We start from the raw sequence: 27,299 nt of genomic DNA on the forward strand, positions 1-27,299 counted from the left end.
AGGGAGTGCAAAAGGGTAAGGCTTACTTAGGGCTGCTGTTAATAATGATGGAGCCTGGGGAAGAGACTTGTATTCCTCTCCTATCTTTTAAAAGCAGTTTTCTATATCTTATCTTAATCTGCCATATCCTGTGCAGGCAGATAGGGAGGTTAAACTGCAGCTGTGTTTTTTTGGCTGTCTTCTATTCTTGCACCCTCTGTCACTTTTCAGTTTATTTGAAGTTGACTGCACTGAACTCAGTGGAATTTCTGAATGCTCATCCTTCCCAAACACCCACGCCTTTCTATACTTATACCATTCTTCATTTTAAGTTCCTCTCTTTTGGTGTTTTGAAAGTGGGATTTAGCAAGTCGGGGTCCTCACCTCTCTTGGGTAAATACAGAGGCATTGCTTTGCCTCTGTCAGATACAGACAACAGCAGTTTCCTGTCTGATAAGGACTTTTAAATCTACAAGTTGCATTCTGATCTTCACAGAGGAGGTGCATAGATGTACAATGTATATTTCAATTTCCTTCTTGACACTAATTCTTCTTCTTCTGAACAACACTAACTTATCTAGAATCTTCTCAAGCCAGTTATTTTGAAGCTGGGAAGGAAGGAAATAATGTGCCAAAAGAGCAAATATTTATTTAATGACTTTTATTAAAATAAAAATATCATGCATTAATACGCATTAGACATTTCTGAGAACCAGTAATATGAAGATTAAGACTACATAATTTCTGCATAAAATAGGTTGAGCTGGTAAAACATGCAGCCTACGTACTGGAAGGGTCTGGATGGAAGTATGAAAATGAAAAAGGTGCTGTTGTGGCTTTTTTTTTTTTTTTTTTTCTGTGTACAAAATTCATCTATAAAGATAAAAATAATTTTGTTTACTAATTGTGATACCAGGGACCTATCCAGGCTGAATGCATACTGACAGTTCCAGCTCCTCTCTTCTTTACTGTCTTGTCAGTGCAGTGTATTTTGCTCTGTTATGTTGAAGACCCTGCAATTCCTTTAATCTTTGTCTGCCAAATGCTCTACCAGTTGGCTATTAAACACCCATACTCAGGGTACACTGTGGCTTCATTTGGCTGCCTTTGCTAACAGAATTTCTCTTCCTGCCTAGTACAGTACAACAATTTAAGTCATCAGTGTGATGCTGGTTGAGACTTTATTTTGCCTTAGCCATGCACTTTGGAAATGGCCAACACTATGGCTTCATATGCCACATGGATCAGCGTTTGAGAGATTGCTTTCACTCTGCTTCTGCTCATCATGGAAGTGAAGTGGGAACCTGATACAAAAAAAGTGAAGCTTTTATAAGGGCCCTGATAAGCAGCACCTGGGCTTTCATATTGCACTTCCATTGGTCACAAGGGTTGCCTGTATTATTGCTCACATTATGAAACTCCAGCACAGTGCATGCAGAGATACAAAGTCTTGAAGAGAGGAAAGAGTGCTGCTACTAGCTTCATTAAGCTCTGGATAAATCCCCAAGGTGACAAATTTTACCAGAAAAAAAAAAAAAAATCTAAGTCCATCAACAAAGAACCCTTACTGTGAGCTCTCCTCTGGCTACAAGCTACAAGTTAGCCACTGCTTTTTGTTTCCCCCAAATACAACAGTATATTACAATAAAAGTACTCCAAAAATTAAAAACAATTAAAAAGAATAATATACACCTCATTTTTTCATCGCTCATATACAAACAATCTTTGATCAACAGTATAAACCATTAAACCATATAAAAGTCAAGAGTTTCTTATTTTACAAATAGTGCTTTCATAGTTGAGTAACTTGACAATGTTGTGGGGTACCATCTGTATCTATGGATATATTGCTCGACAGTTTATTAAAACCAAGTCATCATACCTTATGTTCAGTTGATTGCATCAATACAAAGCAGCCTAAAATGGGCAATGGATCCATAGGATCTCTGATTATTGTGAGGGATTTTCAAAAATCACTCAATGTTAGCCTTGTTTTGTATTCCCAGTGTAATCAATTCAAACATTCCATTTATTTCAAGGAGAACACTCTTAGGAATGTAGGATTAGAAAAGCAATGTAGGTATGTTAGCCAAGCCTCCTACCATTGTAGAAAACTACTTTGATTATTCCCTTTAATAAAATATGACAATAACATGGATGGTGGTTGCAAATGCACACTCTCCAGCTAGCTTATGGGAGGTAAGGAGAAGAGTCTGGATAATTTCCCGAATGGAAATTATGTACTGTTGTTAGAGGCATTATGTTGTTGTTAGAGGCATTTTTGATTTCTGGTTTTCACCTTCAAAGTGAGACATAGAAAGAGACCATAGGACCTGTGCTGCTGCACATCCAGAGAGCCCCATCTGCACTGTGTTAGAAGACGACAGCAAAGTTGATGAAGCACTAGCCCCAAATCTTGGCTAAAGGTGTTCAGCCTTCTGACTGCTGACTTAATCAGTGCAACAAGTGCTGTGTCTTTTGCCAGATAGGTCTTCAGTTACCAATTTTTTCCCTTGGGAAACCCATTTCTGGGTACTATTGAGGGCTAAACTTGGCCACTAACTGTGGTACAGCCAGCTATGACTGCACTTTTTTCTCCCTGTGTAAAAAGAAGGGGTTGCACCAACCAGCAATTCTCAGTCCACACAGCCATGGTAAGAGATGTGGTGACCTGCCTAGTACTAGACATCAAACTCAGGCAGAAGACATGGCAGAAAGCAAAGCACATCATGGAAGCTCTGTGATTTCAATTACCCTGAATAATTAAAGTAATACATAACCCAAAATGTTACTATTTTAAAGTCTTACTGCCTGCCTACACACTTCCTCACACAAAAAAGTTACTTCATCATGTCTCATCTTCACATCATCATATTTTTTTCCTGATACTGAGCCAAAATATCATATATTTGCTTCTTTTTTCCTTGGCTGTGTCTCTGTTCAGATACTGCATTAAGTGCAATAGAGGTTGTAGGTTTGGCCCTGAAGTGATACATGGTCCTGATACTCAGTTCGGTTTTCTATGGACAGGCCTCACCCTCCTGCCAAGCTCTCTTGGGCTCAGTGGAGGTCTGACCCTTCCCCAATGAAGGGTGGAGCTCTGTAGCTCTTCTCTATAAAAAGAGGCTGTGGAAGTGGTGATCAGTACCTTATTCCTTTAAAGCAAGAAAACAAGACGTTACATCTTTGGTCCTAATGCAGCCCATTTGACAAGCTACTTTTAAGGTGTCAAGTTTTTCTTTTGTATAAACTTTTTTTTTTCTATTATTTTCTTTATTATTTAAAAAGGGTCCTTGAAAATTGTATGTCAGGACAAAGAGGGAACACTTATAAGAAGAAAGCTAGAAAATGGGATCTCAATATAAAAATTTGAACCAGTGGTGATAAAACATTACAAAGCACTCTTGCTAAGTGTTGTACACAGAGTCTGACATTTCACAAGTATACAGTTTCCACCAAGAAGGAAGACACAGGTACATTTTCATTGTCCTGATTCAAGTCTTTTCTCATAGAGAAGCTTTGGGAGAAACAATGGCCAGAGTACCGTAACTGCTCATTTGAGAGGCAGTGGTCAAACTAACAGAAAATGTTGAACCCTGAACATGAAAAGTTTGTCTGGAAATGCGAAGTTTCTTCTTGGCACCCTGGAGCACCCGCTGACAGACTGAGAACACCCAAGGGACCTTGTGATGGGACTTCCTCTAGCTTGTTGAAACAAGCAAGTTTGGGGTCCTGTGACATTGTTATAACCCAGGGAAGAGAAGAGATACCCCCCACAGTATGAATGCCATGTACAGTGGTTTTTGCAAAAGCAATCTCTGCAACTCCCTTCACATTAAGCTGTGATCAGGGACAGGAGCAGCTGTACCTGCAGAAACAGTCAGTGGCCTCAGTGATGTCCCTGTGCAAACTCAGCTGTCTCAGGCATGGATTGGTCAGCTGCAGCCCTTTCCTAGCATTACTCTCTCTATACAAGCCCCTTCCTTTCAAACAAACCACAGGACCACATTTTCTAATGCTAGGACAACACTTCAAATTGTGGTGAGGTTGGTGGGATGGGATATCACCCTGAGGCATTCCAAGAAACCACCATCTAGTTCCAGCTGCCCTCTCTAAAAAAGCTAACTTCAGTGTTGATTGTCAGCTAGGAACAAAAGCAAACCCCTGGCCTCTGGATGAATTTACTCGACAAAATCAATTGCAACATGAAGAAAATTTCCCAGGTCAACTCCCTTTACAGCAGAAGAAAACAACCCAAGGCCGACAATAAAATCAAATGTACGGACACTGCACACAATCACTGGAAAATATCAAAGTAAGATGAAGACTCTTGATTTAACTTACATTTTCATACACTTAGAAGTTATTAAAAGCCCTAAATTATTATTGCAAAAGCAGTTCTGTAATAACTACTGCTTTATAATAGATTGCGAGTGTTTTGCCCTGCATGAGAAATACAGTAAAAAGGGAAATTTAATATTTCTCAAGTGGTAGGACTGTTACCTTTTAGAATGTAGCACGGTAGGGAATGCTACATTTCCCTATTTATCTGTGTCTTTAAAATCAGCCTTTCCTACCCACACCTCCAGGTGACCTTTCAAGTTATTTCTGGATGTTGATTTATGCTGCTTAACCATGTTCTCCTGTATGAGCACCTACGATCTGCTGGGGTCTTCTTGCTGTTTAATGTGCAGTGATCTGCAAAGGGAAAGCCAGGACATTTCTGCTGCTTGTTTGTTTGGGTTTTTTTTTGAGTTTGGTATTTTTTTTTAATTTTTTTTTCTTTTTTTACCCAGGTGGAAATGATTTGGTATATTGCTATTGTCTGTTACCCTGTGAGCATCACCCTGTATAGCACCTGTGCTTCCAGCCACAGCCAGTCGCTGTACAGTCCCATCTGCTCCAAGTGCCAGTGCATCTGCCCCTGCAGGCACTACCTAGTTTTTTATTTTTTGCTGGCTTTTGAATCATTACTCAGCTGCCAACTTACAAATCATGCCTTACATGATGCCTATTTACCAGAAATACTTCACAATATATAGTTGATCCCACCAATCTGCAATCTACATTCTTATAAACAATTTGTGGTCCTACATCCTCTTTCATACTTTTTTCACCAAAAACATCACATTTCAAAGAGAGATATTCTTTCAGACTTAGATTGCTTAAGTTTTAGATGAATCTCCTTGTTTCTAGAAATGAATTGCTACTCCTGAATAGCTTTAAAAGGGTGTTAACCTCTATTCATGCTACATAATGCTGGTAATGCACATTGCTATTTCTCAGCAGCTTTCTTGTTTTAGCTGAAAGATTAAACAGATTAAAATCAGTAAAATTCCTTTGTGCAGTAGTGTTTGAAAGATTCTGTGGGAGAATATGCACTATGTGATTTTCTAGTGTTCTGCTTTTAGACATAACAGATTCAGCAAATTGAAAAATTATCTGTGAATTCTGTTAAGATCTTTTTTTAGTTTTATGTACATTTCTGCCAGGGCAGTGGGAGGGGAAAAGCAGCTCTGCCTGTGCGCACATGTTGCACACTTGTGAGAGCAACACAACAAATCTGCTCCCAGGAATGCAAGGAGAAATCTGCCACTAATTGGTTGTGGGAACCGAATTTTGGTTACCATTTTAAATACAAACCACTGATAATCCAAGTCAAACATTGCATCTGCCACACTGCTGTGTCCGGGACTTGGTCATGGTGAGACATATCGACCAAACAGAACAATCTCTGGATTCTGACCCAACGTGCCACTTCACCCTGTACTGCAGTGGGATCCACGAGCTGTACACACTAACTGCTAATGCATGTTACTTAAAAAAGGGCTCGTTTCACATGACTGAAGGTCTTGTTTCCTCGGTAAATCTTTAAAGCAGTGTTCTAAGGATTTGCTGCTTGATCCTGGCCTTCAGATGCAATAAATAATTGTTAAACTGAAACACATAATCATGTATTCAAAACAAAGCAGCAGCATAAACCTGTTTCTTGCTACTTTATATTAAGACTACAGATCCTCTCCAAGTCAGCTGTCTTTGCTACCTTCATGCAAGTTGCCAACATTCAACTAGTTAAGGGCCTTTGTCCACAAATGAGGATTTGCTTTCTGATCTAGTGGTTTGATTAAAATAGCACTGCCAATCTGCTGGTGTGATGCATCTAAAGGACTGACTAAATTCATACTTTAGGCACTTTACTCCTCCTACATTCATAAGAAATTTTAGTGATGGAATAATTTTATGGGTCACTGGAAAGAGTAGCTGCCTTTGCTGCTGTGACTGATTTATATCATCAAGCCAAAATCTTAGCCTTGCATTGCCTGCCTATACCACCCTAATAACCAGAAGATGATGCTGCTTATTTCAAAGAAGCAATAGGCAACCCTGTGCTTCAGAAGAGGGAGATAATATTTTCCATCACTCGAGATTATTCTTTCTTTCTTTCCTTAATTCTTTCTCACTGCTACTCCTGCATTGCCAGGATAGTAACCCCAAAGGGATATGTAACCAGCCCCAGCCTCTGCCCCAGCAGGGGACAACAATTTTTTGCCTGGAAGTGAGTAAAGTGTACTACTTAGATACCCCTTTTCTTTGCCAAATGTATAAGAGAAAATTATTTCTGCTTTGAGCCCCTTTAGAAAGGGAAATAAAGCTGCTCAGCTAGAGCTACCTGTGCTTCTTGCCTTAGTCAAGTTTAATTTAGTAGAGTTCTTCCAGTCTGTCTCGTGAGTGCTCCAATTTGCCCCTATTTGCATTTCCTTGGCATTTAATCAAAGTCTGTTAAACATTATCTGACACTTCATTTTTCAGTTACGGCAACATCTTTAACAGTTTTGTTGAAGAAGAATGGCATTTTGACAACTTGACAGCTGCATAAGGGATCAGAACAAAGAAAAACAACTTTGTGTTTGACCATCAGGAAACAGACTAGTGAGCACTTTATAATCATGTATATGTGACTTGGAGGCCTGTTCCTCTTGTCAGTTTGTAGCAGTAGTGGTCAGCAGGTGATGCATTGTGCCATTTTGCTCCTTGTGCTAGTTTTCCTCAGACCAATCCTCTCCATACTGCCCTGGGCAGAATTGCCCATATATCCCTCAGATGGACTTCTCACCCTTGGGCCAAAAGGCAGTATATGGAGCCAATTTGTAAAAATCTGGTGGTTTGGAATAACAGTTTCAGTACCAGGAGATTTGGAACAAAATTCTTTTTCCTGCTGGTGATCTGAGCAACACTTAGCAGATGAGCAGTACCAGCATCTGATCTTGTAAAAGATCCAAAAATTCCGTTAGAAACATTTATAAAAATACAGAATGTATAAAGGAATTTGACTGTACAATGTGTACAGCTCTCAAGTTCATCCCAGAGTGGCTTTATACCATGCTACCATTTGAAAATGAAAGGAATGCAACCATATTTCTTCAGTCCAGGAAGACCCTGCTCCATCCCAACATGCATCTGAGCGCAGGCTATGGGCCTCAGTTACTACATGGAAATGGGCAAGGAAAGACCCAAACTACCATCAGACAGTAGCTTTCAATTTGCAGTTCCAAAGCCCCACGCTGAAAAGCAGAGGTGCTTTTTGATGCATTGTGTTTGCCATTTGCTCTAAGCCAGAGTCCACTCTTGCAGCAGCCAACAGTTCACTTATCCAGCTTGCCTTGCTGCAAGAAGAAATTCCCTATGGTCATGCTGAGGCTTCAATGTATTCACTTTTTGGTGCTGCTACCCTCAAGTACTCTGGGTTTTCTGCTGCGGGAACTTTCAGGACACCGTTAGGTTTGGTTTCCTTCGGTAAGAAGTCCTGCTGGTAGTCAGGATTGTCCAGGTTTATTTGGTGGTTGCCTGCCTGGATCCAGTAGGGAGAGCTCTCAAAGACTGTCTTGGCCAGGGGAGACTGGTTGGTGTTGAGATACTCGGGGTTGTCCACAGCTGTGCTGTGTGAATTCTGGTAGCTGGAGTCTGTGGGGACCTTTGAGTTTGCTGTGAGTGAGAAGTTGTTGTAGATTGGATTCTGGACTGCTGAGGCAGATGCTTTCTTGGGCACCAATTGGTTTACATACTCTAGAATAAAAAGAAAATAAAAATGAGAAGGAATGAAAAGGAAAATATAAAATTAATGCAGCCATTTGTGTTATTTGACATTTAGTTTCAATCCAGCTGCCACTTGCTCTTTGCACATGGCATGTCTCTGAACTTCCCAGAGTGGAAAAGAGCCAAAGGCAGGGACTGCCACTCTGGGGCACCAAACATGCTGCCCTAAGGTTCACCTTCAAGAATTTTGTTTGCCAACCAGCAGAAAGATGGCTTGGACCATGAGGCAGTGAGAAAGCTACTGCTGATTTTAGTGGTGCGTGGGTGGCTGTGTCCCAGATAGTGTTTTGAAATGGCAGTTTGGAAGGTTAGCTGCCAGAAGCTGTTTCCCTGGAAAAAAATGTTTGGAGATGAGGAAAATGCCTAAAAAATACAGGACTGGCAGTAACAGTGACTCCACGTTTCACGTCAATGCTATTCCTTGCAGGGCCTTTCACCCTTTTTAGCTATGGCATATTCTTGGAACGGTTGGTTGGGATTTTTTAAGGACACAAAGCATCATCACTGCATTATCCAGCCCTGTCTCCCTGAGTGCTCACTGGCTCTCTCTCTGACCGCCTACACTGGAAGTACACGTGAAACCATGAACTGCTTTCTGTGGATTAGCTTCTGAAAGCAGTGAAACAGCCATAAAGCTCTTTATACTGTTGAAATGGTAAAAAAAAATGAACCCAAATTTTTAGAGGCTATTTTCTCAAGTAGAAAACTTTAAACATATAACCACACATACAAGCTCCCTGCACAGATGGTATACATGGCTAACATAAGGAATCTGGCTCATGAGGGAAACAAAGTGTATAAAGGTCAGAAGCAGGCAGATAAAGGCTAGGAAAATGATATATGTACACACTTCCACTCCTATTTACTGAGCCAAAAGGGTAGAAAGCATCTGAATTGCTTCATTTCTACAGAAAAGGAAGGAAAATGATTATATTTGCAAGCAAATGGCTTGTGAATGTGTGGCCATGGGATGGAAAAACAGGAGAGGTACTCACCTGGGGCTGGTAGGAAGCTGTCATCTATGCTGTCCTCCAAGAAAGCGCCTGTTGGGTCTGAGCTATACCTCTGAACAAAGCTGTCTTCCCGCACAGGGTGTCCCTGCTAGGATGAAAGTAGAGAAAAACAATATTAAAGGGGCTGATTTGTAGAAGCACATCCACATAGGAGGAGTTACTCCTTTATTAAAGGTCATCCTACTTACCCCATTCCTGTCAATGCAGGTTGTAGCAGAGTTGTTGCTGGTAGCACTCTTAAAAGACAGAGAAAGAAAATACAGACATTATGAGAAGCAGTTCACTCTTAAAATTTCATGTCATGTTTCCACAGTGGAAAATTTTCATACCAATGAACTCAGGAGAGGAGTGCGAGATGTTGACGGGCTGTTGAAAAAGCCCTGGTGTGGCACGAGGTACTCATCCGCATCCACAATATCTTCCATGTCCTCCTCCTCCATCAGGGTGCGATAAAACTTGGAGTCTGTAGGGCTGGGCAGGTGCATCCTATCATCTCCCTGTTAAAAAAGTCAGCATGAGACAAGACTTGCAGACTCCTTTCAAGCCCTCATTCTCCTCTCCTCTCTGAGACAATAATTTAACAAGAGGCACAAGATGCAAAATCTTGATCCACAGATTCACAGAATATTCTGAATTAGAAGGGACACACAAGGCAAGTCCAATGCTTAAGTAAATGGCCCATACAGAGATTTGTGTATTTAACCAAATTTATCTAGAGTTTAGGGGAACTTAGGTCTGCAATCTCAGTCCATGCTGCTGTAAAATAACTTCATTTTGAAGACGATTAAACTCTGTTTTCCTCTTGTGACTACAGTATGGACTGTTTCTGGTCATAGACTGAGACCAGTAGCAAGAAACTAGTGACCAGTCTTGATGTTTTGTTTGTGGCTCTAGCTAAATGCATTAAACCTGGAATGCAACAACAAATCTGGCCTTCAGTTGTCCATATCAGATGCTCTCATATGCATTACTAGTTACTTTGGGCCTCAGATGAAATGCCCATCAGATGTCTTCCCACCACTGTGGTTAGTACCTGTATAACAAGATAGCGTGGAGGATCACGGGCCATTTTTGAGAATTCAGCTATCAGCTCACGAAACTTGGGACGGCTGTCTGCATCAATCATCCAGCCTGCAGGAAAAGCAATGCACAAACAACATTGTTTTGATGATCAAACACACAGCTTAAAATAAAATATAACAGCAAAAAAAGCAGTGCCATGTGTGGAACAAAGAAAGAAGCTACACCTAAGGGACCACCATAAAAAGTTAATTCACCAGCCACAGGTGTGAATTTCAGCATTTAAAATGCAGATCTTGGCAGTTTTGGGAAGACGGAAATAAAACCCCAGGCTGGAAAAACTTCATGACTGAGTCTGTCTCCTCTCCTACTGGTTGGGCAGGCAGGTCCTACCTGAGGGATAATCCCAATTAGTTTGCATTGGAAAAAGCTCTTGAAGAAGAGGAAGCAAACTGACACCAGTAGGTGCCTGCAGAGGTACCAGGATTTGACTGTCTGACAGTCACTGGACTGCTTCATGAAATCCTGGGAAGCCTAGGGCAGAAGCCTCCCTCTGTACCAGATGTCTTCTAAAATTCAAAACATCCTCACTGGAGACATATTGAAAGATTACTGCAACTAAGCTGTATTTAATTAGTAAACTGACTTCAACAAAAGTAAGTCCTTACAGCTTAGTTTGGATCAATGCTAGAAGAGATTTCAAATATAGATACTGGAGGTTTTACATGTGTTATTAGTTAGGAAACTCATATTTTCTGTAATCAACTAACAGATGAGCTGATCTAGAGACTCTTGTGTTTGAAATTAAAAATAATGAAGGTCAAGCTTAGTGTGTCTAGAGGAATTCAGAAGAAACAGCCTGTCTATATTAATGGAAAAATGAAGTGGTAATATGCCTTCTGAAATCCGCATTAGACAAAGACATCCGCATTAGACAAAATCTCATCATTTCCAGTGACTTTCTACCATGCTAGAAATATGATTCCCCACTAATTCAAAAAGAAATGCTTCCTGCTATTAGGCAAAATTGAATTTTTGGGAGTTTGCTCTTTTTGCAGGAGTACTACTGTTTCTGACTTTAAGTTGCCTATATTTAAATGCTACTTTTTAAATTAAAAAAATAGCAATAACTTTGAACACTTCAGCTTATACCTTCTGATTATAAAAGAGGTGACTGGGAATCCTGAATTCCTTTAGATAAAATGCCACACCTTCAATAGGGTCTGCACTGTAGCCTGCAAATATGAGCTGACCAGAACAGCAAAAGATGTGCAACTGAGTCCTGTGCCAGCAGGAAGGCTGAGCCCCCAGATCCTCAGACTCTTGCATTTAAATTTAGTGCAATGGCATGGAAAGGATGGGGACACTCTATTGGCTGTGTTTTAAAAGCAACAGCTACCAGATTAGGTGCCTGCCAAAATGCCTCCTTTCTACATCTGGAATGACCCTACGAAAAGACAGGGGCTGGGGTGTCAGTAGGGCTCAGAATCTCTGAGGAGGAGCTTAAAGGACGTTGTTTTGGGGTCTAGGCACCTTCCAGGCTAAGTGTACACCTCTGGATGCAGTTCTTGTTGCCCTGCTGAGCACAGGACCTTGTGTGGTGCTTGTCCCACCACAGCAATATGTGGATGCTCTGGGACTCCCCAAAAGTGCTGCACTAGGGAGTGTTCATGGTAGCGTGGCTCCTGTTTCAGGAACAGGTACATGTTGCTACAGTGAGAAGGTCTTAAATGCCACCTAGTGGGCTGCTTATCACATCCTCACAGCAGTGAGCAGGGATGTGGTAGTCATGGCCTAGAGATGTGCAGGAAGCCAGGAATTTGACATTTAGTAGATGATGTAGATGGAAAGGGGGTTTGAGGTTCAGAAGCCCTTTGAAGTGTCCTGAACCAAGCAAAAACAGAAACCCTCTGCTCTTGAGCTACTATACTGCAACAGCTGCATGCCATAAAGGGACCAGCCAAAAATGAGGAAGAAAATTGAAAAGGAGCTCTGAATCCTCATGTGTATGTGACATGATGGTGCACTCCCAACACTCCTTTAGTAATAATCCACCTGTGTGCTTGCAGTAGAAAGCATGTTACTGAAGTGAGGGGGAGCCTGGAGGAGAAGGCTGTGTTAATTTTATTTCCTTGACATACAAAACCAAAGTATCAGGCAAAGTGTTTGGTGTCGTGCTAATTTATACTGCTGACCATATCAGTTTAAAATAATCAACAATATCAGTCAGTGGTGTAAATGGTGAAAAAAACCCCATCAGTTGGTTGAATGAGTGACTCATGAAACCACATGCTGTGCTCCTAGGTAAAGCTCAGGGTGCAGGAACACACTCTGGTGTCACCATTCTTTTCAAACAACCCTATTTCTGTGCTGTTACCAGGAATGCCATAAAATGCAACTGAGTTACTTATTCAGCTGAGATGAGCAGCCACAAGCCCGAGTGTGAACTCACATTTGACCATGATCATGTACACGTCGATGGTACAGATGGGGGGCTGCGGCAAACGCTCGCCCTTCTCCAGGACAGAGGAGATCTCACTGGCAGGGATCCCTTCATACGGCTTGGACCCAAATGTCATCAGCTCCCAGACTGTCACACCTGCAGGGTGGGAAGAGAAGATCGTGAAACAGACTGCCAAGAGCTGGACTGCTCGGCCTGGCTGTGGAGAGGTGGTGAGCAGAGAGGGTCCCCTGGAAGCACTGTTTCGCCAGAGTCCCAACCAGAGAAAGCATTTTCTGCCATGATTTTATAGAGAAATTTATATAACAGTTTGAAATAATCTTGCTTCCATTTAAGGTTTTGCCTTTTTTCCACTTTTTATTTTTTTTTTTTTTTAATCTCAGCTAATATATTAATGTTGAACATTCCACACAATTCCCAGCCCCACAGAAAGGAAATGCAGGTTACTGTCTCCCAACTCCAACACAGCAATTGGTTTTAAAAATGGAAGTTGTCTTTTTGTTTGAAAACAATCTCTCTAGAGACGAGCAAAAGCAGTTTTTGAAAGATGTGCAAACCAGCTGCCTAAGCGTCATTTGCTGACATACCACGGACTCTTGTGATGTAGCTGTTGTGATTGTCTAGTAGCTTAGGATACAAAACAAGATTTTGGATGCCAAAATGCATAAATGGATTAAGAAGACCAGAGGCTGTACTGCTTCGAAAAGGACATAGGATCTGACCATCTGCATTAAATATTTTCCAGGAATATAAGAGCCCATGGGGGTAAATTTTGCAACAGGTTGCTTTAACTATACCAAACACACAATATATTCTCTAAGTAGGTTATCACACTGCTTCCTTTTAGCATTGTCTTCTCAATACTAAGATGTCACATTAGAGCTGGTCTAAAAGCTGTAACCTAAAACTCAACCAGCCTAGAGGTAGGCAAGTACCTGAGCGAGTGATGATAAGATAGATTAAAACAAATACAAAGAATCTAAATGCAGATGTACCATTGACCAAATAAATGAGTGACTTGAGACCATAACCAATCACATGTGTATGCCCAAAAAATTCAAGCCCGCTATTTAAGGAGGGTGCAGAACAATAAAGGAGCTTTTGTCACATAGATCACAGAGGGATATGTTGTCTGTCTCCAGCCACAACTCCAGTTAACGTTATACCAGGACAGCATAAGCATTTTAGGCCTCAGCAGAGTTACACTGATTGACTGATAGTGTGGCCAGTGATTTTAAGTCCTCCTAGTTATGTGGCTCTATTGCCAGGTCCATTATATTTCAGGTGAAACTGCTGAAGGAAAGCTTTAAAAGAACTTCAGCAAATAGACCAGTCTCCTACCTGTAGTCCCTCTCAGGGGAAGGCTCATTACCCAAAGCATATTCTGTGAAACATCTTACACCTCACTCACATGCAGTTTCATGGGCATTTTACTTTGTTGAATAGGTTATTTGAGCACAGTGTTTATATATTTGATTTCTTGTTCTTCTCACAATACAAAGTAAAAAGGCCAGTATAGAGCCACCAGCAAATCCTGAAATTTTCCAACCCATCTGCAATAATTGTAACTGCTTTTAAACTCACCATAACTCCAGACATCACTTTGATGAGTGTAAATCCGGTGTAAAATTGACTCCAATGCCATCCATTTAATAGGAACCTAGGAAAATTTACAAAGAATCCTTAAGAGGCTGATCCAAAATTTATCAGGGATATTTACCACCAGGTGGTGTGTAAATCAATAATTTGGTCGCAGAAGGAATAAAAAAAAACAAAAGCAGCCAACACAACTATCTGAATGGTAAAACAGGCAACTTTTGAGTCTCCCTTTATTATTTTCATATATTATGAAGAACCTGAAATGTGTGGAATACTAGGTATATCAGAAATACCTCTTACTAAACAGTTTTACAATATTTTTAACAGTCAAATAACTACTTTTTAGCCTTCTATCAGAACAGGACATAAATCCAACCTTAGGCTACATGACTGATCTACACTCTTATGGTTTCTATTTATGGCCTCTGCAATATTTGCAAGCAGCTTCTCTTTAATTTCTCAGCAGGACACATTCCCTCCATCAGCACGCAGTACAACATGAAGGCATGTTGAACCAAGTCTGACAGGTCTTTCTTCTTCTATAAATATGCAGCATTCTCTTTCTCTTTATAAACTGCACAGTCTTATTGGTGTTGGCTACACTGATGAATTTTCCCAGACATCCTGGGTGGGAATTTCAAAAGCATTTGCTGCTCTGCATTTGCTACCTCTGCTCCCACTGCAGTCCCACTGGCCTGATGCTGCTTTGGCTGATTTCAGAGGACTTCCACAGGCTTCAAAGGCAGCATGCTGAGATGGCAGCTGAGAGCTTTGAAAAACACACTCTTTCCCCTCTTTGAGGCTTATGTGCAAGCACAAACACTGGCAAATCCGCAGTAGTTCATTCTACAGTGTGCTTTACCTTGCCTCCCTCAGCATGATATTCCTTCTCATCTGCACCGAGCAGCTTTGCCAGCCCAAAGTCCGTGATTTTCACGTGCTGAGGAGTCTTAACCAGGACGTTCCTGGCAGCAAGGTCACGGTGCACCAGGCGCCGTTCCTCCAGGTAGTTCATTCCCTGCAATGGAACACACTGTTGGTAAGGCCTCCTGCACTCACAAATCACACCTCCTGCTCACACACACAAATCACCAAACCTCAGCTGCTTCGTGGTAACTACAGGCACCACCATAAAAAAGTGGTAAGTTATCCCACCTGCACTGGGTCCAGACACTGGTGGAGTGATGAAGGAAAAAGAGGCAGTAGTGGGTAGAGTAGGTAGTAGCAGGAGATGTGGCTCTTTTGGGACTCAGTTCAAGAAATACAAAATCAGGGTGGAAAAGTAAAGGGACAAAGTCTTCTTTCAGCTGCACTTGTGCAAAGCCAATGACTTCAGGAGAGCACAGGACAGAGTTTAACTATCCCTTGCCATTATGTACACACACCAGCCCTACAGAGAGTATTTAGACAATCATTCAAAGTTGCTCATACTGTGTTTTATTATAGGCAGCGTACTCTGCCTTCTCCCTGCTAACAGTGAGACAGTCCACTGCAAAAGTAAAAATGGGGGGGAAAAAAATTAATTTTAAGTCTGAACTCAGAGTTGCATCCATTTTCCAGTCCTCTTTGAAAAAGGCAAGTTCTTCCAATTTCACTGCCTCCTATGATTAGGCTGGATTCACGATATCATACATGTTTTTTTGGCATGATTGCCTCTTAAGGAAGAATATAACTAATTGTGCTGGTTTGCCTGCTAAAGCATAAATTTAACAGCTGTGTTTCTGGCCAAAGAGATTACTCTCCTCTCCCTCAACACCCGTCTCTTGGTATATGGAATCAAAAAGTTCATGATTTCCAAGTTTCCTTCAATATCTTTTCCAAAACTCACTCTTATTCCCAGTCCACACATTTCTGCTGATGGTAGCTTGAAGAGAATTGATAAAAAATTACTTTTAACCTACAAAGTTAACATAAAAATATCATGTTGATGTGATGGCAGAGGACTGGAGGGAATAATTGGCTTCCAATCCTCCACCCGCTTCCTAAGCCCACTTCTAAGCTGGACCACCATCGAATCCTCCTTCCAAGTCCCTCAGCAGAACTTTACCCGTGCACTGCTAATGTTGCCAAAACAAACCACCCAAACAAACTGGCACAGTGCCACTACGAGCGTGCACTGAATCACACAAATAGATCTTTAGCAAGCAGAGCTCTTGAAACAAAAAATTCTGAGCTGCTGACAGAAAACAGACTATCTTTAAAAAAATAATAATTCCGTAATCTTGCCCCAGTAGGACAAAAAAATTTCCTGCTGAAATTGACTTGTTGCAGAGGCTAATAAGACTCAAAGCTGCTGAAAAGCAGAATATCAGTGTCACACTAAGCCGTTCAAGGTGCTGATGTCTGAAGACTCATGCACGTGCATAACCATACACTGAAGAAGTTGAACTGCCCGTTTAGAAAGTTCAGCAGATTTTTAATTGTGTGCAGGCCTGGAGTTTAATCCATTTTTCATCACTAAGCATGAGACCATGATGTTCAAAGAGTTCCTTCGCAGTGTTCCTGCACATGGAGCGTTTTTGCTCTGTCATAACACCTTGCCTGGAAGAGAGAACTCCATACTTCAGGAAAAGATAATGTTTGTAAAAGATGCAAAGAAAACTTATTTCAAAGCTGTGAAAACAGTAACAAAAATAAGCTTCCTAGGGAACTTGCCTCCTGCTGGTTAGCTACCAGATGTGTTTGCTTCTATTTTTTTTTCACTCATAAGTAAATTTTTAAAGAGTCAGAGAATGTTCAAAAATCTGGCATAACTTTATCAATGCAGTACCAGACACATTGGTGGGAAAAAGCTGTACACAAGATTTATGAGTGCTTAGAGGAAAACTTCAGTGTGGAGCAGTACAAAAGAGTGTGTTGAAGGTCAGGCATCGCTGGCAAGGGTAAAAGTTGCTATGGGCAAATGTTGAACCATGAAAAAATCAAATGAAACCAAACAATTGTGAATGGTAGCCCTTTGGGCAAGCAATGCCCTAAGGACCCATTTGGGGATACATTTTGCCACCTTAAAAATTAACAAGGAGAAGAAGGAGGAGGAAAATATGGCCTCCAGCTCATCCTCCAAAGAGACTGAAACAAGAACAGTGCAGTAATTGATTTTAAACATGAAAGCAAAAGAGTCACAAAAAAAATCACAAAAAAATGCAATTCACATCCCAGGTGGACACATAAATTAGACTTCACTTGTTGCGGAGTGCAATGTAAAAAAAGTACACACATAGAGATGAAAAATATGCTCTATAGACATTTGGTGGATACATTTCTGAGGTCCTCAGTATACTTCCTGAAAACAAACCACAGCTGGGCAAGCCTGGGATATACACAAGGCCTCAAGGGACCGATACATTTTAAAGTGTGTGGTTACCCTGCAGACCGGCATTCCTGAAATAAACAGCATTAAAGCAACCATGCTGTGTGGACACTGCCATCTCATATGATGAATCTCCAATAAATTGCAGTTATTTTTTTGCTGGTTTTGCTTCGTACTTCCACACTTGCAAATGGCTAACCACCATCCAAACACAGCATATTGCTGCTAAGGGCTAGAGGCTGTATTGCAGTTCCTTTGCTCCTCTTTGCAAACAGCACCAGGTGTGATAATGAGTCTTTTATGGCCATGCAGTTGGATTACAGACCCAGCTCAGCACCTATGAATTATAGAATAGCTCTGGGGTGCCTGAATGTCTTTTGGTGAAAGCCAGCCTGAGCAAGGATGGAGCTGTGGTATTCAGTAGTCAGCAGTTTCGATCCCTGGCCTCAGAGATTTCAGCATGAAACTCTCCAAGGCACACAAGAAGAACTATTCAACATTGCTGTCCTGTGACACAGCCTGAAGAAATCCACTGCTGGAAGCAGCATTTTGCTATGGCAATTGACAAATTCTATTGCCTTCCCTGATGCCTGTGCTGCATCGCATTTGTATTGCATAATCATTTCAATACAGGGTGTTTGTCTGGACATAAATGTCTAGGTGATAATATTATGTGGACTAGAAGCATTTTGAAGAATAATTAAGGTTTGCTCATCAGCATAAAAATAGTAAATTGTTATGGAAGAGTCACTGCTTACTGCCATGTATAAGGTACCTAGGACCCAGGTGGTGAAACAGAAAGATTTGCAGAGACTGGTAATTAAATAAACACATTACATGCTCAGATCTCTGAGTTTTAGCTGATCTGGAGTTCTGGTCTGCTTACCTTTGCAATCTGCACACACCAGTTGAGGAGGTACTGGGAGCCGATGTTGTCCTTGTGCTCGCGGATGTAATCCAGGAGGCAGCCGTACGGCATCAGCTGTGTGATGAGCTGAACAGTTGAAGTCAGGCAGATCCCCAACAAGCGACACACATGAGGATTGTCAACACTAGCCATCACATAGGCTTCCTGAGAAGGAAGGCAAAAAAAGAAATATAAACCACTCCCTTTGGCATGACATGAATATTTGGAGGAAGTTTAAAATAAGTGAGTAATCCAAGGAGTAGCTAAAATACTATATGCAAACTCTGTGTCTCATATCACATATGAAAAATACACGTATTCCCCACTCGGTGGACTAACTATTTTCCATTCAGCGGCATGTCTAGATTTTGAACACCAAATCATAACTGAGATGCCACAGAAGAGCCAGTCTCTCATTACTGTACACCAAGCAAACATTGGACATAAAATCCTGGGAGATTAAAACTTACAGACCAAGGAGGAATTAATAAATTGAACACCAACTGGAAGCTGATGGAGTTTCATCATTTTGAGTAGCTAATTGCAATGGCAACACATTTTGTAAATATGTGTCATAGGGCTTTTGTTCCTACAGACCTTTTAATGAAACTGACTGGAAATCAGTATTTTTGAGAACTCTGCTCCCCTGTCAAGGTTGCTACTAACCCAGAAAGTCAAAGTTGTCATTTAGAATGTGACTGACAGTCTCATTCTTTAAGAGACCACGTTCTTCTTGACCATGTTGTTCTTCAGTCTATGTCAAACCAAATAGATTAATAATCCGTTCACTGCTTTAGAAGCTTGAATGCTTGTCTTTAAGTAACAATGGTGAAAATACTGCTCTCAATTGGAAAAGGTATTTTAGACTCATATAGCAATGTAAATGATACTAGGAAGGTACTTGGAATGTGGGAGCCCATGCATTACAGACCCTTGGTTCAACTGGAATTTTGGTTTAGTTTCATGAATATGTGAAAAACTCTTTTCTCAAATGTTGGTACCCTGTGCAGCTTTAGGTACCTATCTATGACACCCAAGATACTTCCTCTTCTTTTGTTCTTCTGTGGGAAGATTTTCCTGTGAAGGGAAAGACCTCTTCAGATGCTGGCTCAAATACATTACTTAACATGGCCATGGGGTAAAAATTCCTGACCTCATGGTTTTGTGTGCAAAAACTGCTTGTGGATTGAAATTTGAGATCTATATTTATACTTAAATCCACTGACAAGTGCCAGCTCAAAGAATGCATTCCAGTTGGGGAAAAAAATTAGAGCTACGGTTGTTTGGTTTCTTTAACTAACTTTGTGTCTGATTTACAGCATGTTACTTTTAGATGTTTTAGAAGTGATTTGATTGAAAAGCAACACAACGGGAAATGAATGGGAATTTTTCCATTCAGGGAGCAGGTCAGCATCTTGATTCAGCATCTGGAGTAACACCTACTAATCACCTCTTGGTAATTCAGGCTAGCAGTCCCCCAAAGCCTAAAATCATAGTGAAGACATGAATGGCATAAGGGAAAGAGTAAATCTGCTCTTTCTAAGAGCTTAAGAAAATAAATACCATAGCACTTCACTCATCATCTAGCAAGCGTTCCACATAGCTCCATAGCTGGAGAGAACTATTATTAAACAAAGTTATTAAGGCAATGACGTTCAAGAAACAAGCAACCCCAATTCTTAAGCAATACTTTCTGGCCTCTGTGTTGTTGCTTCATGTGTCAGCCTAAGCAAAACATGATGTAATGCAGCTTCTTTTGAGGTACTAGTTCTGCATTTGGTATCCTTGTTTTGGAGCCCTCAGGATGAAAATGGCTTCCAGGCAGACAGGTTAAATAGGATCTCCACCAGAATTGGTAAGAGCATGTCAACCTACTGCATGATGTGGGCACACCATTGAAAAACATCCCTCTGCCATGGATAGCACTGGTTGTGTGGGCTAGCTCAAGGAAAGATAAAGCAGGAACACAATCTGCTATTCAGCTTGTATATATTTGTGGCATCATTTTTTAGAGATTCTTGCAATTTTATTATTCAGTACTCAGATGTAAGCAGAGACCAAAACAACTTCATTTCTCTATGTTTCCAAACTGAGCCATTGTAATGGTGAAGGATGCCTTGCTCCCTGCTGGGATTCAGGTCCATATTGTATTCATTTTGGCAGGGCAGGGTGGGGGAAGGCTGCAGAGCAGGAGCTGTTCCCACTGCCCATCTGCTGCGCAGCCCTCGCGGGGCTGACCTGGGGCTGAGCACTGGGATGCTGCAGGAGCCGGGTGGGCGTTCGGGCCACACAGCTTTCAGAGAGTGTCCAAGTGTTGACACCGCCTCTCCCATTTGATACTGCAAAGGAAAATAGGCCACCACCCCCTCCTTGCAGAAAGCAGAACAGAGCTATTGTGTGGTTGTGGGTCCTTCTAAGTAGCCCAAGACATTAAAGCGGGTCTTTGTTTCAACTGTTTATCTTGGAAATCTCTTCGGGTGCGCTCTGACCTGCTCCAAGTATGCTTGGTATTTAACAACAACCTTTTGAATTAACCCTACCCTAATAAAGTCAGCCAGAGCTTGCCTGGATTATAAGAGCTAAAGCTGCTGTGCTTGTTCTATACCTAGTGTGATTCTGTAAGACAAATCATCTTTAATTAGACATTATTATCTTTGAGGTTCCAGTGACCTTGGAAAATCGGTTGTGTAGCAAAAAGCTAATTTGAGAAGTGCTTTTTGGAGTCATCCCTCTGACTTCTTTCACTAGTTTTGTTTTTAAATTTAGTTATGAAATACAGAGTTCCACCAATCCAATTATCTAAAAATTAACAGGATAGAAAAAACAAGAGCTTTTTGTTAAGTATCCTAATTAAAAGGAAAAGATAATGTGGGGACTTTCTTCAGAAATTTCTTTCAGAAGAGAAAGCATTTTGTTACCACTGAAGAGTACACAGTCTTTGCATCTACTGCCCAGTCCAGTGATCTTGCTCTGGTGAAGGAAGGATGAAGTACTGCAATCTTGTTGACTAACCCTTCCTCCAGGATACATCCCTTCAGGAATTTAATGCAGTTAAGTCCAAAGCATCCTTTGTGAATACTGTGTTATGCTCCTTATCACTGTGAAGAGCAAAATGTGGAGCAGAGCTCAGGGCAGGCAGCTGAGCAGCATCTCTGCCAGTTCCTCAATGCAGGGAATGCCAGTGAAGAGAGGGATCACAGGCAGGCATGAGGGCCACATAGGTAGGGACCTGGGAAGGACTGAGTCTAACGCATCTAACTAAACTAAAACTGGAATGGATATTGCCTCCTGTATGGGTTTGGAGATGGACCACCTATTCTTCTGCACTGCTGCAATACACCTATCAAATCATATGGTGCATAACACACAATCTGTTAAAGCAGAGTAATGTATTGGAATAACACTGTTTATTCAGGGTGACTTGAAAAATCCAGTGAGCTTTATTATCGTCAGTAGCACAAGTGGTGGCTTGTTCACAGACATTTATCCTGAGACTTCTCACTACAAGGATGGGCTTTTTGTTAAGATCTTCACCAGCCTCAACCATCTGAGATGAACCTTCCTACCTGAGGTGTCATTTGCTGGCCAAAACTGGATTTAAAAAAAAATTCCTTCTCAATTCAATCCCACCAAAAAAAAAAAATAAATTCCAGTTTCCCCCATGGCTGAAGGACTTTTGTGCTTGACTAACTACACCATCAATTCCAGACAAACAGGTCCATTTCAGACATACCAGGGACAGGATAGAAAGACTGACAAACACATTCTTCTTGTTGCTTAAGACAGAACCACAGCACAGGAAATATGAAGTTATACTGAACTTCTGAGTGCTTCTCTCCTCACTCAGCATTCTCCTTTCCTTGTACAGAAATTTATATATTCTTGGTGCTGCATGTTCCATGGCTTTGGATCTAGTTAAGATTTTCACCAATTTCAGGTTCAGGAAACTTTGTATTTAGGAATCTGGCTCACTCATTGTAAAGTCAAGCATTTATGAACTCCTAAATCAGTGTCAGATATTTCTCCTGTTTTCTGAAGGGATGAGCTATATCCAAACAATAAATAAAAATCCCAAGCTTCTTTCAGAAGGTGAGATAATTTCTTGCATTCTAGGGCAGAAAAATCAGACAGCTGAGATTTTTAAATTTTGGATTTATAGTTAATTTAATCTTATTTAATCAAGCAACTAGCTTATGACAGTCCATAGCATTCATAAATCATTAGGTCTGTTATTATTTGGTTTAGCTGTACCACCATAATGACAATGAATGCTACAGCTTAAGGCCTGAAATATCAGAATAAAGAAAAAAGAATTAGTGGTAAACGTATGGTTCTGACCACTCCATAGCTGCTGCCCCATGAGTATAAAATCTGTGTTTGGATTGGGTTCATGAGAGACACAAAAGCACTTCACAGACTGGGCTGCAAAGTGCAGAACTTCTAGATGGAGAATTAAGTTTAGGATGTAAAATATTTCTTCCCACAAAATATTCTGAAACCCCTCTAGCTGTTAGAGAAGAAAATCCACAGACCACTGACAACTCAAGAAAACAAACATGGAAACTCACATCAAGTATTTCCTTGTTGGCTTTTGGTGATGTAGCCTCTCTCAACTCTTTAATAGCAACAGGAATTTTAACCTTCTCTCCTTCTGGGATCCAAAGTCCCTACCAAAAAGAAGTACAAAGAGTTATTCAGTCTCATACCTAAGGGGTTAATTCTCACAGTTACATATATATTTTACATCTGAGTAAACTCAAATATTCTGAGCAATGGAAAGAATGGCAGACAACAGAAATATGCAAAAAATGTGTCTTGTGGGTATTACCAAATTCCTGTTCATGGGGTGATACTTCTTTTTCAGTGACCTCTACCATACTTTCTTGAAAAAATATGTTCATTACTATGGCTGTAAATAGCCCAAGAGATGCATAAAGAGCAACTTTTGTGGATGGAAATCTAATTAATTAGAGCATCACAGCAACTGCATGTGCAAAACTTCGCCACTTCCAATTTATAAATTATGGGATGAAAATAATTAGCATTTTCTCATTATAACGAGATGGCACCTATACTGTACAAATAATCCAGTCCTATACATATGCAGTGGCAGGGGAGTCTATGTCCCACTGGCACAGTATTCTGCATCTATAGTGTCAGGAGGCCATTTAGGTGACAGGTCAGCAGTGTGGCACTGTGAGGACATGCTGCTGAAATCCCCAGCACATCTTTTTGTGTTCCTGAAGTTCCTAATCATAGCTGGAAGCCTGATTCAGAAAACAGATTCTTCTTTATAAAGAAATATAGAAATCCACAGTTAATGGAAAAGCCTGAAACACATATCCTGAATAAAAGGAACACAGAAAAGTGGAACTTGATGAAGAAGCACAGAGGATAAACAAACACCAAGAGAAAAAATAATTTGTGAACCTACACAACTGAAGGTGTGCAGACACTTTCACACATCTGAATCAGTTCTAATGAAAGAAGTATTGAAAATTATAAAAAGAAGTCCCAGATGACACAGAAGAATTGCTTTGTACTGAGTGAATCAAAGTGCATTTCTTTTTCTTCTTAAAATCTACAGTGGGGTGTATTTACTGTGGCAGTTTTTAAGATCTTTGCTCTCCAGGTTCAGCAGTATGGCTTTGGCAACATTTTACATAAGCCTTCTCCTGTTATCCAATTTCTAGCAAAACTAATGATGATTGAGTAATCCCTCTTCCCTTCAATAGATATATACATGATATAAAATCTAATTTTAAAAAAAATCTACGCAAGGATCAAAGCTTCTACTTCATGCTTTGTTTGGGTGGCTCCTGCAGGAGGGAGCAGGATGAAAATGGGAATAGAAACACAGTGATCTTACCTTATAAACAGTGCCAAAAGCTCCAGAGCCTAAAACTTTGACCTTTTTAAATTCTGTTTCCTTTAAAATTCTCAGATGAGCCTGGTTTGGTGCCTCCCCGCTGGGTGTCAGTGGTTCAACAAGCTGGTGCAGAGAGAACATGATGTTAGAAGGTTACACAGTCTGGAAGGTTGAATACTTTAAGAAATCTTTCCTTCAAAATAAAGAACATTTGATTCCATGTGAAGTTTTTGGGAGGATAGCTCTGCTCAGACTTGCAAAAATAAATACTTGCTACAAAAATCAAGCACGGAGTGGAAACTGCCATTTTGAAGGAGAACGAAGGAATGCCTCTTCTCAAATGGAGGCTATGACTTCAAAGGCTTGAAAAACATGACATGAAAAATAATGTAATTACCACAGATGCTAAAGGAGATTATTTTTGTTTTGAACTTGTGAATAAATTATTAAAATGTTTAAAATAATGGGCAAGAATCACCGGCAACCTTTCATGTCTGCTCTTGTTTAACTGGATAAAATTCCCATGGTACCAGTGGTGTACAAGCAGCAATTGAACCTCTGACAGTGATTCTTTTCCCAAAAAAAAAAGGATTTGAATTCTCTATTGATTTTTCAAAATTTTATCTCAGCCTTATTGCAAACAGGGGTAATGTCCTCCAAAGACATTTAATGCTTTTATGATGCATAAGTCAGCTTTTTCCTTAGTGTTTTTCCTTTTGCTTTTTCTTCAAATAAACCGTATTTATCTAGATTCAATCTGATTTTAGAGGACAAGCAGCCTCTCTGTTGTGATGAAATATCCTCATTTTGCGGAGTCCAGAGGGTACAACAGGAGCTGAGCACAAATTGAACTCTATTACTTCAACTGCAGAATACAGCAGTATGTTTTCTTTTATTTTAAGGATATTAGCAGCTGACTCTGCAAAGCTGGCAAGTACAGAAAGAACCTGGGATTTTAGAAGAATGTTAAAAACAATTGGTTTATTTACTAGAACTAGACTAGAAAGAGAAGGGGGCTAACCACAAAAGAACAGCTTCCACCCAGGATTAGGAATTTTGCTGTATATGATGTATCCAGAGGGTGATGCTGTAATGCACGCAAAGCCATGCAAAAACCAAAAAGCAGTGCAAAAACCTTGCTCATGCCCAACAGGGTGAACCATTCACTTCCATGGCTTTGTGGGCTTTCTGTGCTAAAAACAAACTAAAGACATGACACAAACACTTCCTCAGTTCCTTTCCCTCTTCTCCTTTTTTTTCCACGGGATCAGGCATGCACCTGATCAAGGGGGTGAAATTTTCAGGAGCACTCCAAGCTGCCACAGGGCTTGTCTGGAGGGACACACGGTGTGAGGCTGAAGGCCGTATGGATCAGCAAACACATCCCACCTCAACCTACAGGTGTCGCTTTTTCTGAGTAATTGTCTCAGTTTTATTCCTTGAGACTGAGACATCCAAACCCCTTAAATATTTTGCAAACTGAACACAGGGTGTTCAGATCTGAGACTGAGAGGGTGTTAGGTGGGTGCCGCTCCCTTCCCGAGCGGCGCGGCGCTGCCCACGCTGAGGGATGGCTGAGCTGCAAGGCGGCTGGAGGGCCCTGGAATGCCCTGGACAGGCAGGAGGACACCCTGCCCCGGGCAGAGCAGGGTGGCAGAGCTGGCAGGGCAGTGCTCACCTCCCTCTCCTGCAGCAGCCGGCGCAGCGTGCGCTTCCTGACGATGTGGCGTCTCCGCAGGTACAGGCCGATGCCCAGGCCCACCACCACCAGGCACAGCAGGCCGCCCACCACGCCGGCCGCGATGGAGGGGATCTTGGAGCTGCAGCACAGGAGGGGAAGCAGAAACAGGAAAGAATCCTTAGGTGCTAGATTTTAAAGAAGCCCTACAGAGGTTGCAGGAAGCCTCATGTTTTGATCAGACTCTGGACACCCACATAAGCTTATCTGACATCTCAGATTTCTTTAAGTCCCTCTTCCAGTAATCTGTTCAGAGTTGTGCTTAATTTCTATCTGGTCTTAAACCACAAGTCTTCATTCTTCTCTCAAATTCACAATTGGAACTGATCCTCACAGTTTAAGCGAGGGGATTTCTCGCCCCTCCGACAAACCCACCAACATCACATCTGTGATGCGCTGTGCCAGCTGTGGGCAGCCCACGAGTGATCAGAGACACGCAGCACGTGGAGAGAATGCCTCTCAGAAAGGCACACACACCTGTGATACCAGCAATGCAGCCAACATTCCCTCATCATTTTGGGGGGAGGCATGCTGTAAAGGGTCACAGTGAATGCCAGATCATCTGTCTTCCTTACAAATACAAATGTCTGAAGCCAGGTATTTTGTACCATCCCCACGGTACACACCTCTTTATTAGAGCCTGGGTAATTGTAAATTTAAGTTGAGAAGAAAAACTTGTTTTCCAAGGTTGTTTTTTGGTCTTTACTTATAAGATTCTTCCCAGCATTTTTCTAAGTTGCCCCAGGGATTATTATTAAATGCAGTCACGTTTTAACAGTACTGTTAGGCTGAATTCAGCTTGCCATAGTATGACTTTGTGGCGAGAAACTTAATTCCACTCTCTCGAGCACATCATGAAGCCAAAGAGTGTGATATAAGATCTAGTCTGAGTGTGACAAATGAGCATCCTTCTGGGCACCAGTATTTGGAGATGTACAGATCATAGAACTGGAAAAGACCCTCTGCATCTCTGAGTCTCCTGTAACACAGGTAACTATATCAGTCCTAAACATATCTTTCTCTGCCCTTAATCCTTTCTTTTTCCATCCCCTCTTTTCACTCTTCAGTAACAGATCCCTGGTCTCACCTTGACCAAAACTGTAGGCAGAACAAGATTTTGAAGTCTTTTGCCAGTAGCAATATTTCTCAGTTCTTTAAACCATTTTTATAGGTCTGAGCCTGGTCTAATCGGTCACTTCCCTCTAAACAGCTGAAGACTTCTGTCCCAGCCTTGTAGTGTCCAGTGTGGAAATGTAAACGCACACACACACACACACACACACACACACACACACACACACACACACAC

General features: G+C 41.2%; 2 protein-coding genes across 3 annotated transcripts in view; one reads left to right on the forward strand and one right to left on the reverse strand.

Moving 5' to 3' along the window:
- Positions 1-625: 625 nt before the first annotated feature.
- Positions 626-27,299, reverse strand: part of EGFR (epidermal growth factor receptor) — a 155,579-nt gene continuing 128,905 nt past the window's right edge. The window contains exons 17-28 of one of the 2 annotated variants that reach the window (XM_056483105.1): positions 25,931-26,072; positions 24,253-24,375; positions 22,952-23,050; positions 18,363-18,548; positions 15,029-15,184; positions 14,152-14,227; positions 12,559-12,705; positions 10,120-10,217; positions 9,416-9,583; positions 9,275-9,322; positions 9,069-9,171; positions 626-8,043 (exon numbers count right to left, since the gene is read on the reverse strand). In XM_056483105.1, the coding sequence (XP_056339080.1) occupies positions 7,667-8,043; positions 9,069-9,171; positions 9,275-9,322; positions 9,416-9,583; positions 10,120-10,217; positions 12,559-12,705; positions 14,152-14,227; positions 15,029-15,184; positions 18,363-18,548; positions 22,952-23,050; positions 24,253-24,375; positions 25,931-26,072 (1,723 nt within the window). In that variant the 3' untranslated portion in view covers positions 626-7,666. Of the gene's footprint in view, positions 8,044-9,068; positions 9,175-9,274; positions 9,323-9,415; positions 9,584-10,119; positions 10,218-12,558; positions 12,706-14,151; positions 14,228-15,028; positions 15,185-18,362; positions 18,549-22,951; positions 23,051-24,252; positions 24,376-25,930; positions 26,073-27,299 lie in introns of both variants that reach the window. The other variant, XM_056483104.1, reaches the window with a different exon arrangement.
- The window catches only part of LOC130248810 (uncharacterized), a 134,822-nt gene continuing 133,496 nt past the window's right edge, over positions 25,974-27,299 (forward strand). The window contains exon 1 of the mRNA XM_056482828.1: positions 25,974-26,115. Coding sequence (XP_056338803.1) covers positions 25,974-26,115 — 142 coding nt within the window. The remainder of the gene's footprint in view (positions 26,116-27,299) is intronic.

This window comes from Oenanthe melanoleuca, chromosome 2 (genome assembly GCF_029582105.1).
Source record: "Oenanthe melanoleuca isolate GR-GAL-2019-014 chromosome 2, OMel1.0, whole genome shotgun sequence".
Classification (NCBI taxonomy): domain Eukaryota; kingdom Metazoa; phylum Chordata; class Aves; order Passeriformes; family Muscicapidae; genus Oenanthe; species Oenanthe melanoleuca.